This window comes from Ochotona princeps, chromosome 6 (genome assembly GCF_030435755.1).
Source record: "Ochotona princeps isolate mOchPri1 chromosome 6, mOchPri1.hap1, whole genome shotgun sequence".
NCBI lineage: Eukaryota > Metazoa > Chordata > Mammalia > Lagomorpha > Ochotonidae > Ochotona > Ochotona princeps.
Window position 1 is genome coordinate 22,994,923 of NC_080837.1, and position 13,048 is coordinate 23,007,970.

The following is a 13,048-nucleotide window of genomic DNA, read 5'->3' on the forward strand; positions in this document are numbered from 1 at the left end:
CTTATTGCAGACTTTTGAGAGTAAGCTAGCAGGAGGAATCTTACTGTCTCGTCCTTTCCTTTCCTTTTTTTTTTTTAAGATTTATTTATTTTTACTGGAAAGGCGGATATACATAGAGGAGGAGAGACAGAGAGGAAGATCTTCCGCCCAATGGTGCACTCCCCAAGTGGCCGCAACAGCTTTAGCTGAGCCAGTCTGAAGCCAGGAGTCAGGAGCTTCTTCCAGGTCTCCCACTTGGATGCAGGGTCCCAAAACTTTGGGCCATACTCGACTGCTTTCCCAGGCCACAGGCAGGGAGCTGGATGGGAAGTGAGACTGCCAGGATACGAACCGGCGCCCATATGGGATCCTGGTGCGTTCAAGGTGAGGACCTTAATCACTACACTATTGCACCGGGTGCTCATTCTTTCCTTTTCAAATAAATGAAACAAATTTAAAATCTTCAAAAATTGGCCTTAAATGTTGTGATGGTTAGTTAAAACAACAAAAAGAGTGGCTAAAGTCCTTGCCTTGCACACGCCAGTATCCCGCAAGGTTCTTATCCCTGCAGCCCCACTTCCCATTTAACTCCCTGCTTGTGGCCTGGGAAAGCAGTCAAGGACAGCCCAAAGCCTTTGGAACCCTGCACCTGCATGGGAGACCCTGAAGCTCTTGGCTCTTGGCCCATGGCTTTGGATTGGCACAGCTCTGGCCATTGCGGCCATTTGGGGAGTGAAACATAGGATGGAAGATCTTCCTCTCTTTCTCTTCTCTCTATATATCTGACTTTCCAATAAAAATTAATAAATCTTTTAAAAGAAAACAACAAAAAATAGCAAAAAGAGTCATATCTATTCACTCCACTCAATTATATTTACCAATTCTGTTTATGTGACTATGTCCATTCAAACAAAAATGATGCTAATAGTAACACTAACAGCCAGGATTTGTTGAGTACTTTTCATGAGCCAGGCACTTTACATACTTCCGCTCAGTAGTTCTTTCAACAACCCCATGAATCAGATGCTCTCATTGTTTCCATTGCACAGAAAAGGAAGCCAAAGCTTAGAGAGGGTGAGAGAGTTTGCAAAAGCAGTATGTGATAAGACCAACGTGTGACTGAGTGATACCCACCATGGATTGGATAAGAGGGGAAATGCTGACAGCATGTGCACACAGCCCAGGCATGCTCACAGGACCTGATCCCTATTTAAAAATTGAATGACTGAGGGATTGGATGAAAATCATGTGGCTGGGTTTGCAATGGAGGCTCCTTGCTGGCCTTCTGGTGGATGCAGGCCTACCTCCCTGTGACAGCGCCACTCAATCTGGATTCCTGCCCAACATTGCACATGTAGATTTTCTGCATCTTCAATCATCTCTGAGGATACCAGTCATTTAGAGTGATTCCTAGACCCAAGAAGGTTCCAGTCTAAATCCCTAACTGATGACACTTGCATAATGAGATCCCTTTCTGAGATTCCACATAGATATGAATTTGGGAGAGACACCACTGCAAAGTAGCGCCTTGGTGTGTTGTTTGATGATCACCTTGGCCTCTGAATTGTTTCCAGGCTCCTGGCCTTGACTGCCTATAGCCTAATTACAACACAATAGCCCAAGAAAAGGGAAAAAAGAAAATCTTGTTGCTCGCTGATACTTGGCAATACCTGAATCTGGAGCCAGGTTCTCCAACCCTCCTGTAGGCGTGCTCCTGTCTCAGGGAATCTACTTGTTCCCCGAATGGGGACAGTGTGTAAAGTTATGCATGGCTTTTCAGACACTTAGTTTTGCAATCAGAAAATAAAACTTTCTGTCATACCAAAAACCACAAAGAACCAAGACTGAAACCTAGACATTCTGGTTAAAAATAAAGCCTTAAGTGGCACAGAGCCTGAGAGACTGCTCGTATCACAAGGAGATCAGTTGTTCCTTGAGAACCAGCTGTACTTGAAAAGAGGCTCATAAAGGGGAGAGGAATCTGCAATTTGAGAGTCAAATGAATGGGCAAATGGCCAACCACAGGTCTCTCTGCAAAGAATACCAAGACATAGCTCAGGCCTCCAAAATGAGAAGTGATTAAATACCATAACCTCCACTAGGCTGAAAAGAACAATGCTCTCCTTCTCTGACCTATGTCAGGCATCGACATCCCTCAACTCATCCTGAATCATGATGACCTGGACAAGAACTTGACTTCAGCAGGAGATCGCTTTTAAAAATTACTGTTGAACATTACTAATCTGAAATGCAGAAAGAAAAGAGGAGAGATTCCACCTGCTAGTTCACTGCCAAAATACCCACTACAGCTAAGACTAGGCCAGGTTGAAGACAGAAGCTAGAAATCAACCCAAGTCTTTCATGTGGATGGCAGGTGCTCAGGATCTGCCTTCCGAGTGCTCAGTACCTGCCTTCCCAAGTGAACACTAACAAGACGCTTGGACTGGGCCTGGATAGTAGGCATAAGTCAGGAAGAGAGAAAGAAAGAGAGAAAGAAAGAGAGAAAGAAAAAAAGAAAGAAAGAAAGAAAGAAAAAGAAAGAGAGAAGAGAAGCTGCTTGGATGGAAAGACCACCTGGATTTCAAACCCATACAATCTAATATGAGATGCAGGAGCCTCAGACAATAGCTTAATCACTGTGCTGTCTTAAGGTGTGTTCATCTTAGAATAAACAAAACCTGCATGTGTTGTGTGAGGAAAGCAGTTACTGGACACAGTGGGCTATCCATCTAGCCCAACAAGATTGAGCTTACCTCCACCCAGTCTGTAGACAAAGGAATACTTGGAACAAAATGTTTCTTAGTCTCATTCTAGCACCTGTGATTCTTAAAGTATGTTACACAGACCACCAGTCCCATGATATGCTACTTAGGAAAAAAGTTTATGATCAAGTATATCTAGGTAATATCTACTATTGCCCTCAGAGATTTAGAGCAAACCTTAAGGGCTCAGTGTGATGGCTCAGTGGCTAAGTCCTTGTCTTGCATCCGCCAGGATTCCATATGGGCACCAGTTTATCCCGGCTGTTTCACTACCCATCCAGCTCTCTGCTTGTGGCCTGGGAGGACAGAATAGGATGGCCTAAAGCTTTGGGATCCTGCACCCACATATATGGGAGACTTGAAAGGGGCTCCTGGCTTCAAATTGGAACAGCCCCAGCCATTGCGGCCACTTGGAGAGTGACCCAGCAGATAGAGGATCTTTGTCTCTGTCATTCCTTCTCTCTATAAGCCTATTTTTCCAATAAAAATAAATAAATCTTTTAAAACTAGAAGAAAAAAGGCTTAATTTGGTTTAGGCAAGTTTGCCAAGCATATTTGGGGAGGATCACATCCATCTTTTCTTTCACACAATTCTTAGTTATATCTTCTGAAACAAGTGTCTTTGGAACACATTTTGAGCAAAAGCCATACTCCACTGTCTGAGCTGTTTTATGAGGTATAAACAAATGATAAGAATATAAATGAACATAAAAATTGCTGGGTGACAAAAATGTGCAAAATAACACAAGAGATTGGTCTCCTTTCCCACCCAGATTTTAAATTTTACTCCTGAGATGTAACTAGCATCATCAGCGATCATTTCTAATGTATTATGTTACATGTGTCTGCATGCACACACAAATGGGGGCACTTCATGCACAGCATTCCCTGCCTGCTTTTTCGCTACATCGATAGACTTCCCATGTTCACTTGTAAACATTATCTTTAATGGCTACAGACAGGTCCATAGGCATGCAGGTACCTCATTCCTGTAACCAGTCCTCTATTGATAGAAACGTAGGTGAATTGGGGGAAAGTTCTCATACAGAAACTTCGCTTTCTAGATAGTCTTGGGCAGATGGGCGGATTCTAGCTGAGAAGAACTAGGCTCTTAGGTCCTTCTTGGTCTTGACTGGCCATCTCTGGCCAGTGTCCACAGAATCAATCCACTTACCAAGATAAGAAAGGGCCAGGGGGCATTGCTGGAATTCATTCTGTTAAGTATTTGCTTTGCTCAACAGGTTCTTTAATCTCAGCAGTCTTACCCAAGACAGGGCACAAGCACCCACTAGGCGTGTAGGGTAGTCTTTACTACTGGAGTGTCTGTCAGTTCTGTTTTTTTGTTTGTTTTTTTTTCCTTCCACTTTGGTGAGGCTTCTCTTGGTCAGAGTCCTCTGTTCTATGTTACATCATTTAAGATCCGAGGACACAGGAGCCGACCTCTGCTCTCGCTTCTAAATTCTACTTTCTTGGCAATAATGAGAAGATGTTGGGTGGGCTTGAAGAAAAACTAGCCAAATCCCCTTTAGGAAAAGAGAAAAAACTACTTCCCCCTTAAGGTCAATACAAGTGGAGAGGTTACTTTGAAGGTTCAAGTTGGAAACAAGATCAGAAACCAAATCCTGTTTGACTCCAGGACTCTGCAGCATTTAGAATCAGTGACCCAGAGCAGACCTCTTCCCATGGTCCTTTGGAACTGTGATATTTCCCAGGCAAGTTCAACCCTTCACGTTCATTGCTAACCAGGGGGAAGGCCATAGGTAACTCCTCCTTCAACTGTCACTGACTGGCTGACTAGGGACCTAAGTGGAAGCAGTCTCACGTAGTCGTTCAGGAGTCCAGTTCTGTAAGCAAGGGAGAGCTGAACCTCCAGGCCAGTGTTCCTCAAAAGAAATCTGCATACATCAGTCTTCTCTGTTTCCCATCTGACAGTCATCATGCCTGGCTGTGATCCACCTGGAGAATCTAGCAAGGAAGGAACACACCTGCTCCAGCAAGACAAGCCCATGGCCCAGGTCATATGGAATGTCCACAGAGAAAACTAAATCTGCCCAAAGAATTTGCAAATTCACAAAACACTAAAGGAAAATAGTCTTTGTGGAAGTGTGTCAAAATAAAATAAGCAGAAGGATGAGCTTCCCCAAACTTGAGATCACAGAGTAGTCCTACAAACACACTGGGTTTTGATAGGTCCAAGAGAAAAAAATAAACACGTAAGAAGAGAAAGCAGGGCCCAGCAAGATAGTCTCACAGCTAAAATTACTCGACTTGGGCCTGGCGTGGTGGTCTAATGGCTAAAGTCCTCACCTTGAATGCACAGGGATCCCATATGGGCACCGGTTCTAATCCCGGCAGCCCTGCTTCCCATCCAGCTCCCTGCTTGTGGCCTGGGAAAGCAGTGGAGGACGGCCCAAAGCTCTGGAACCCTGCATTTATGTGGGAGACCTGAAAGAGGCTTTTGGCTCCTGACTTGGAATCGGCACAGCTCTGGCTGTTGCAGCTGCTTTGGGAGTGAATCAACAAGCAGAAGTTCTTCCTCTCTCTCTCCCTCCTCTGACTTTCCAATAAAAATTAAAAAAAAAAATTTTAAAGTTTAAAATTTTGAGAAGCTATAATTGAAACCATGCATGAAATAGTTTCCTGAATAAACACATAATTGCCAAATGAAATAACAGAAAATCTAAATTAGATCTACAACTCTGAAATAAATCTGTCTCTCAGTACACATCAAAAATAATCTTCAAGGGCTGAGTAATCTCCATTTTATACAATCTGTTCCAGAGGCTAGACCGAGGGGGGAAAGAATTTGAATTCTTTCATTAAGCTGATATAACCTTGGTATTAAAACTAGATAGGAATAGCATAATAAAAATATTACAGTCCAATCTTCAGCCAACATAGGAAACTAAATGTTCAGTGATTAGCTGATGCTTAATCCCAGGAATGTAAAAAATTCATCAGTTTAATTTACTGGATCAGAAAACATGGAAAAAAGGAATTCTTTTTTTTTTTTTTTCTTACGATTTATTTATTTTTACTGCAAAGTCAGATATATAGAGAGGAGAAGAGACAGAGAGGAAGATCCCGCTGATCCAAAGCCAGGAGCCAGGAACCTCCTCCAGGTCTCCAACAGGTCCAGGGTCCCAAGACCTTCCTCGACTGCTTTCCCAGGCCACAAGCAGGGAGCTAGATGGGAAATGAAGCCACCGGGATTGGAACCGGCACCCATATGGGATCCCAGTGCGTTCAAGACAAGGACTTCAAGCACTAGGCTATTGCGCCGGGTCCAAAGAAATTCTTTTTTAAAGCCAGCAAACATGAATGTTTTAGTAAATGAAGGATAGACATGCCTTCACTTATTCAAAGTAAAAAATATTTACCAAGGTTGGCACTGTGACATAGTAAAACTACCACCTGTCACACCAGCATCCTATATGGGCCCAGGCTTGAGTCCTGGTTGCTCCACTTCCCATGCACCTCCCTGCTAATGAGCTGGGACACCAGCAAAGCATGGGACTTGGGCCACTATACCCACTTGGGAAACTCCTGTCTTCAGAGCAGCCCAGCTCTGGCTGTTGGCCATTTGGAGAATAAACGAGTGAGCAGAAGATTCTATCTTTCCCACTCTCTGTGTAACTCCACCTTTCAAGTAAAATAAATACATCTTTCAAACAAAACAAACAAAAATGAATATTTACTAATAACATAGATAATATCCATAATTAAAAGCATTGAGAATAAAAATACCACAATGATAGCTTCTTCTATAAAAAAAAAACTATGAAGCCTAGAAAGAAAAAAATTGAATAAAACCTGACCCTCATTATTGTCAGGAAAATATACTACACTGCTGCTTCCATTGAATATTTTTCAATGAGCAAAGTTATGCACCTGTATAGTCCAGTAGAGAAGCCAGTCATCACTCCTGACTCTTCAACACTTTAAATGAGACATGCGAGACTGATTGCATTTTTCCTTAATTAAATTTAAGTAGTCACATATGGCTAATGGCTATTTGAGAGTACTATCTATATAGTAGGTCAGCAGCAATCTACAAACTTAATTGAATTAATACAGAAATTATAAAAATAATTGTCAAATTTGCTGGATATACGATCAAAATACACAATACCGTTCCTATACCCTAGTAAATGATTTGAAAATAGATTGCTTATAACATTAATTTGATAGGCAGAGAAACTGATGAACATACACACACAAGTGGAAAGAGACAGTCTTCCATCTGCTCATTCATTCTCTAAGTGGCTGCAACACAACAGCCAGGGCTGAAATCAGGCCAAAGCCAGAAGCCAGGAACTCCATCTGGGACTCCCACACAGGAGGCAGCGGCCCTAGCCCTTGGACCATCTCCAGCTGCTTTGTAAGATCTTTAGCAGGGTGCTGGGTCAGAAGCAGACAGGATGTGAACAGGTGTACATTTGGGAAGCTGGCATTGCAGTGGTGGCTTAACTTACTGTGCTAAAACGGCTGCTGGTTTAATAATAATTTTTAAAGTATAATAATAAAAGCTCTAGAATTTCCTTAGCTTGTCTGGCCAGGGATCATCTCAGAACAGAACTCTGTGACCTTGACAAGGAGGAACACTTGGTCCCGAAGCCAATGAGGAAGCAGGAGCCAGAAGCAAAAGGCACTGTGGTATCTGCAGTTTCTCAGGTGCTGCTGGTCATCCCACCTTCTTACTGTCATCTTCCTGAGCCACCCATTGCTGTAACAACTCCACCCATTCTGTGCTCCAGGACAGTTCCCTTCCTCCTCCCTTCAGGGCAGAGATCAAGGGTGTTACTTTTACAGAAGTAGTTGCTTTTTTTTTTCTCTCTCACTTTTGGCGATGCCAAAAGGTAACCTGTGATATGGACGATTGACAGAGAGGGAAAAGCATTTAGCATCTTCCCAAGCGCACACAAGGAGATGTTGCCTGCTTGTAAATCTAGCCCTAAAAGATGCCTTTCTTTGCTCCTCACGGAGAAACAGGGCAGCTCATAGAGCTGTTCACAACATCTCCGATTAGGTGAGCTCTAAAAGAATCCCGTAAAGTTGGGAGAGAGGAGGGACTACAGAAGAGTGAGAAACAAATACAGCCCCTTTGGGAAATGATTGAAATGGTCAGATACTGGGAAGCTTGGATTTTCAACCTGTCTCCAATGCACCAGTGCAGATATCCAGGAAGAGCCGGGCTAAGACCCCCCGCAGGATGGCCCAGGAGACGAAGCAGCTGTTCCCAGACGGAAGGAGGCTCATGTGGGGGGTGGGGAGGGCATATGGGAGAAAAGGAGCCAGTGTTTGCAAGGTCAGGGATTTCACGTTTTCATGTGACACCAAGCACTCAGGCCTCACAGGAGTGCTGGGAAGTAGCATCTCATTTTGAGGAAACTAAGACTAGGGGTGTTGAAGCCATCGCACAAGACCAGAATGCATTTCAGAAACCCAGCAGGGAGCAGAGGGTCTCAGGCTCCTCATGGAGTCCCAGTGCTGGTACAGTTTCTGAAAGTGTGAGCTTCCCAGGCCACAAGCACACGCACAGCAAGGTCTACCTCAGCATCCTGTTGTCAACCTCCCACTGTCCCATTTGGCCGGAGCGTCTATGAGCACTCATGCTCTGGGGGGCAGTAAAGGGTGTGGTCTCGGCACACCCACCAGTTCAAATCTCATGCCCACAAGCAAATGACAAGGTGCCCCCCTAGAAGATTCTATTTATGTGAGGGAAGCAGTAAAGTGTAAGCTAGAGTTAGGAAGAATCCCAGTTTAATGCGTTTCCGATTTGGGTGGGTCATTTTCTCTTTGAGCCCTCATTTTCTCCACCTGCTTACAAATAAAGCAGCTGCTTTTTAATTATTATCCGTTATTATTAACTATAAGATAGCTATAATTAGCTGCAGCAATACAGCTCTTGTAACGAATAAGTAAAGGGATCTAAAGACACTAACATGGATTGGGTGTTTAACACACGTTCCCTAGCCTTGCAACTCAGTCACATCTTCCCTGTGATAGGCAGTGCAAACGTCTTTCCACAAAACTAGTAAAGGAGAAAGTTCTTCCAACTTGGAGCTGGTTCCTTACCTTATGATATAATCATTTTCAGCTTTTAACTACCTTTTCCTAAGAGATATTCATGGACCTCTAAAGAGCAAATTTTTAGGAAAAAAAAAAGGAGCAAAAGATATCAGAGTTTGGGGGAAAACCAGTCCCACATTTCAAGGAGTCATCATCAGCTGCAATATTTTTAGTGATCTCTTTGTCCATAACCTCTTCCCATGCAAGGCTTGTTCTTAGAAAAAAGCAAGGCAAAATGCACATTTGCAAATAGGGCAGAAACAATTGCTTTTGGATGACCTTTGAGCAAAATCAGGTAGATTTATTGGTGCAGGAGCTTTCTGTTTACACATCGCTCCAAGCCAACAAAAGTGAAGATTATAATTGTAGATTTCATTAACATTCATGTTAGAAAATAAGTAACCAGTATACTAAAATTGATCCCTTCAGGAAATGATTTAATTTTTCAGTGTGATAATAAGATATTATTACTTTAGTTCCCACTTTGAATGCTAGATATGCTGTCACACCATGACAAGCAACACAAAAGACTGCAAAGGTATGGGAACTTCTCCCCACCAGCAAGCCAGCCAGCAAGCTAGCAGCTCTGTGGCAGACGACTGCTGGGAGTCCTGTAAGTCAGTTCCACCCGTCTACCTGAAGCCATTATCAGAGCCCAGCAGTCAAGGGCTCTGTTCAAGACTGTAATCTCCGGACTTCAGATGCCAGCAGCAGGCCAAGTTGACTCACCTGCACTTCTGGCTGACCAGTTATAAATTACGGTTTCTCCTATACTTTGTTGGGTTCAATAAACCGATCTGTTATAAAGGACACTAAAAAGGACACAGATAAAGATATACTGGGTAAGGAAGGGGTGGGGGTGGGGATAGCGAGAGCGCTTCCATGCCTTCCCTGGGAACCTGCGTATCCAAGAGCCTCCACTAATTTAGCAACAGGAACTCTCTGAAAACTCTTTCTGAAGACTCCCCTGCTCTGGTATGAGGAATGCAAGGACAACCACACCAACTGTGACCAGACAAAAATAGGATATTCTGATAATAGACTGGTTGGGGAAGCCTATCAAGGCAGGCCTATTATTCTATCTTAGCATCTCTGGGCAGCATTCCTCCTCCAAGGGATGGAACTCTGTAATAAGACTCTTGCACGCTCCACCAACAGATAAAGTAGATTGTCAGAACAAACAGGTGGGGAAAGATTAGCATTTTATGACCCACTTTGGGGAAGAAATTTTAGTTTCTATGGTCTGTTTTGGGGAGGGATTTATAAGACAAGAACCATAACTGAAAACCAAATTTACATACATACACACATACATATATATAACAATATCCTGCTGAGTAAGAGATTTTACTAGTTGCATGAGCTGAATGGTTGAAAACAACTTTCGCTTCCTCAAAAAGAATGAGATTATGAAGCAGGTTTTGCTAAAAAATAACAGGGTTGCAAGTTTTCCAGTTACACAAAAAGGATGTTCAGTAAACTTCCTCTGTTTTCTGCAGAGCGTTGAATGGTGTTTAAATTTGCTTCAATTTCTGTACCACAAGACACTGGGGCTGAAAGTAGCCTGTGGTGACATCTGCTCTCTATGGTCACATAATAGGATACTAGTGTCTGTTTCAACAAGAGCCAAAAGAACTGCTGCCTTCTACTTGCTTAGCTAAACCGTGAGATTAAAGCTGGTCAGAGCGGCCTGCCTAGGGAGGGCGAAGAAGGTAAGAAATGGTCTATAATGCTTTAGTAATACTTGGGTTAATCAGGTTAAGATGAATCTCTCAGAATCAGAAAATGTATGGTGCTGTCTTCATGTTACACTAGTTCTGTTTCTTCTCAATTCTGATTTCAATGACACATTCCAAGCTTCTTGTTCTAATATACCATATATTTACCCTAAGCAAAGAATCTTCAGCCTACAAAGTTTATGAGAAATTGCCCTGCATATTAGAGAAAAAAAATGAGCAGGCATTGTTTTCAATATGATAATAACTGCTTATTCAAAAGCAGGACATGGCTCCAGCTGCAAAATCAGTTTCCAAGAATTGTTAGGACATGCAACACGCTGAAAGTCCAGAGACCTTCCCGTCTCTTGTTAATAGCTACACATATTTCTTCTTGGCCTTTTTGTTAAGATTAAGTGTTAATAGCTACACAGTCCTGTTGACCAAGCCTCCAGTGGTTCTCACAGTAAGTCCCTCCTGTACATCTAGAAGTTTCAATATAGTTATCTGCTTAAAGATCTCTAGAGATCAGATTGAGTTCAACAGAGAGGAGATTATATAAAAAGAAAGCTAGATAATTGCATGGTAAGCCATTCTTACAGAATGATTACTTTATTGAAAGTTAAATGATGTAATCACACCATGCTTGTCCAGCATTTCTTGCCATTCATATTTATTAAGTATTAATATTAGTATTCTAAGTGTCCAAGTTTCTCTAATGTTTGTGGCAAACAAGCACAGCTCAAATAATTAATCAATAAAAACAATTTGAGGGCCCGGCACCATGGCCTAGCGGCTAAAGTCATTGTCTTGAACGCGCTGGGATCCCATATGGGCGCCGGTTCTATCCTGGCAGACCCACTTCCCTTCCAGCTCCCTGCCTGTGGCCTGGGAAACCAGTAGAGGATGGCCCAAAGCCTTGGGACCCTGCACCCACATGGGAGACCTGGAGGAGATTCCTGGCTCCTGTCTTTGGATAGGCTCAGCACTGGCTGTTGCACTCACTTGGGGAGTGAATTATCGGATGGAAGATATTTCTCTCTGTTTCTTCTCCTCTTTCTACATATCTGACTTTACAACAAAAATAAATAAATCTTAAAAAAAAAACATTTTGGGCCTGACACAGTAGCCTAGTGGCTTAAGTCCTTGCATTATAGGTGCTGGGATCCCAGATGGGTGCCGGTTCATATCCCAGCTGCTCCACTTCCCATCCAGCTCCCTGCTTGTGGTCTGGGAAAGCAGCCAAGGAGAGCCCAAAGCCTTGGGACCCTGCACCCGTGTGGGAGACCTGGAGGAAGTTCCTAGCTCTTGGCTTCAGATTGGCTGAGCTCCGGCCATTGTGACTACTTGGGGAACGAACCAATGGAAGCAAGAGCTTTTTCTCTCTCTCCTTTACTCTTTAAATCTGACTTTCCATCAAAAATAAGTAATAAATCTTTAAAAAAAAACATTTCTAAAGACTGACTTTGAAATCAGTCATTTTGGAGTCTAAGTAGATGCTTTCAATGAAGACAACACTTCACACACCCTCATCCCCATCAACTTTGGTGGATGCTTGGAGTAAATTAAAACCCAATGTGATGCCACCAAATAGCCAAATCACCTAAAAGTTACTTGTTACTTCTTAGCAGGAAGAAAATTTAAAAGCCTGGTAAGTAACTTCAATAACACAAAGCAATACAAAATTCTACTATTCGCTTGGCAGCTAGCTGGCAGGCAGGGGGATGGGAGGTTGGGGAGTAACCAACACTGGATCAGAATTGAAGAAATCAAGAAATACTTACTATCATGATAAATGTGCCCAAGAACTCAGAGATGATTTCTTTAGCCAAGCTGCTCTTCAAGACCAATCTCTGTTTGAAGTTCTTCTTGTGTCCCTTCTCCGGCTGCATCTTGGAGCTTCTCCAAGGACCACTCTGGCTGCTAGCTTCTTCTGGTCCACACGACGTCACCGGCACAAGACAACTTTGTTCAGCCGATTCCTCAGATTCGTCACAGGGATGTCGGATGGAATTTTCTGCAGTTAAAGGCTCTGATTAAATTCTCCTCTGGTGACACTGCCTTGCCCTAGTCACTGCTCTGTTTGAATTAACAAATATAACCTGAAAGTTCCAATGAAATCTTTGTGTTAATAATTACCTTTATTCTCAAAGTATTTCTCTCTCTCTCTTTTTTCTTTGATGAGAAGAGAAGAGAGATGTCGTGTGGGTTGTGTTGCCAAACCACAGTGATGGGCCCTGGTCCAGAAAAGATTCAGGTGTTACACAACTGCAGGCTTCTGATTTTTTTTTTTTTTTCTATTCGGAAGTGGGTGGTTGGGTGTAGTTTAGAAATCTCAAATTAGGTAAATAAATATGCAATGTAAACAGTCTTCACTAAAAAAAGTTTTCCCGCGAACTAGAGAATACAAAGAAAAAACAGATTCATTTTCCACCAAAATGAATCACTCTCACTTCCTCCCAGGATGATTACAGCGACTTCCTGACACCACTCTGAGGATAATGAGAACTTATAACACTG

At 42.8% G+C, this 13,048-nt stretch overlaps 1 protein-coding gene across 1 annotated transcript in view; it reads right to left on the reverse strand.

Annotated features, from left to right (window-relative positions):
- Positions 1-12,745, reverse strand: part of AQP9 (aquaporin 9) — a 34,884-nt gene extending 22,139 nt beyond the window's left edge. The window contains exons 1-2 of the mRNA XM_004578045.3: positions 12,668-12,745; positions 12,313-12,545 (exon numbers count right to left, since the gene is read on the reverse strand). Of these exons, the coding sequence (XP_004578102.1) occupies positions 12,313-12,420 (108 nt within the window). The 5' untranslated portion in view covers positions 12,421-12,545; positions 12,668-12,745. The remainder of the gene's footprint in view (positions 1-12,312; positions 12,546-12,667) is intronic.
- Positions 12,746-13,048: the final 303 nt, after the last annotated feature.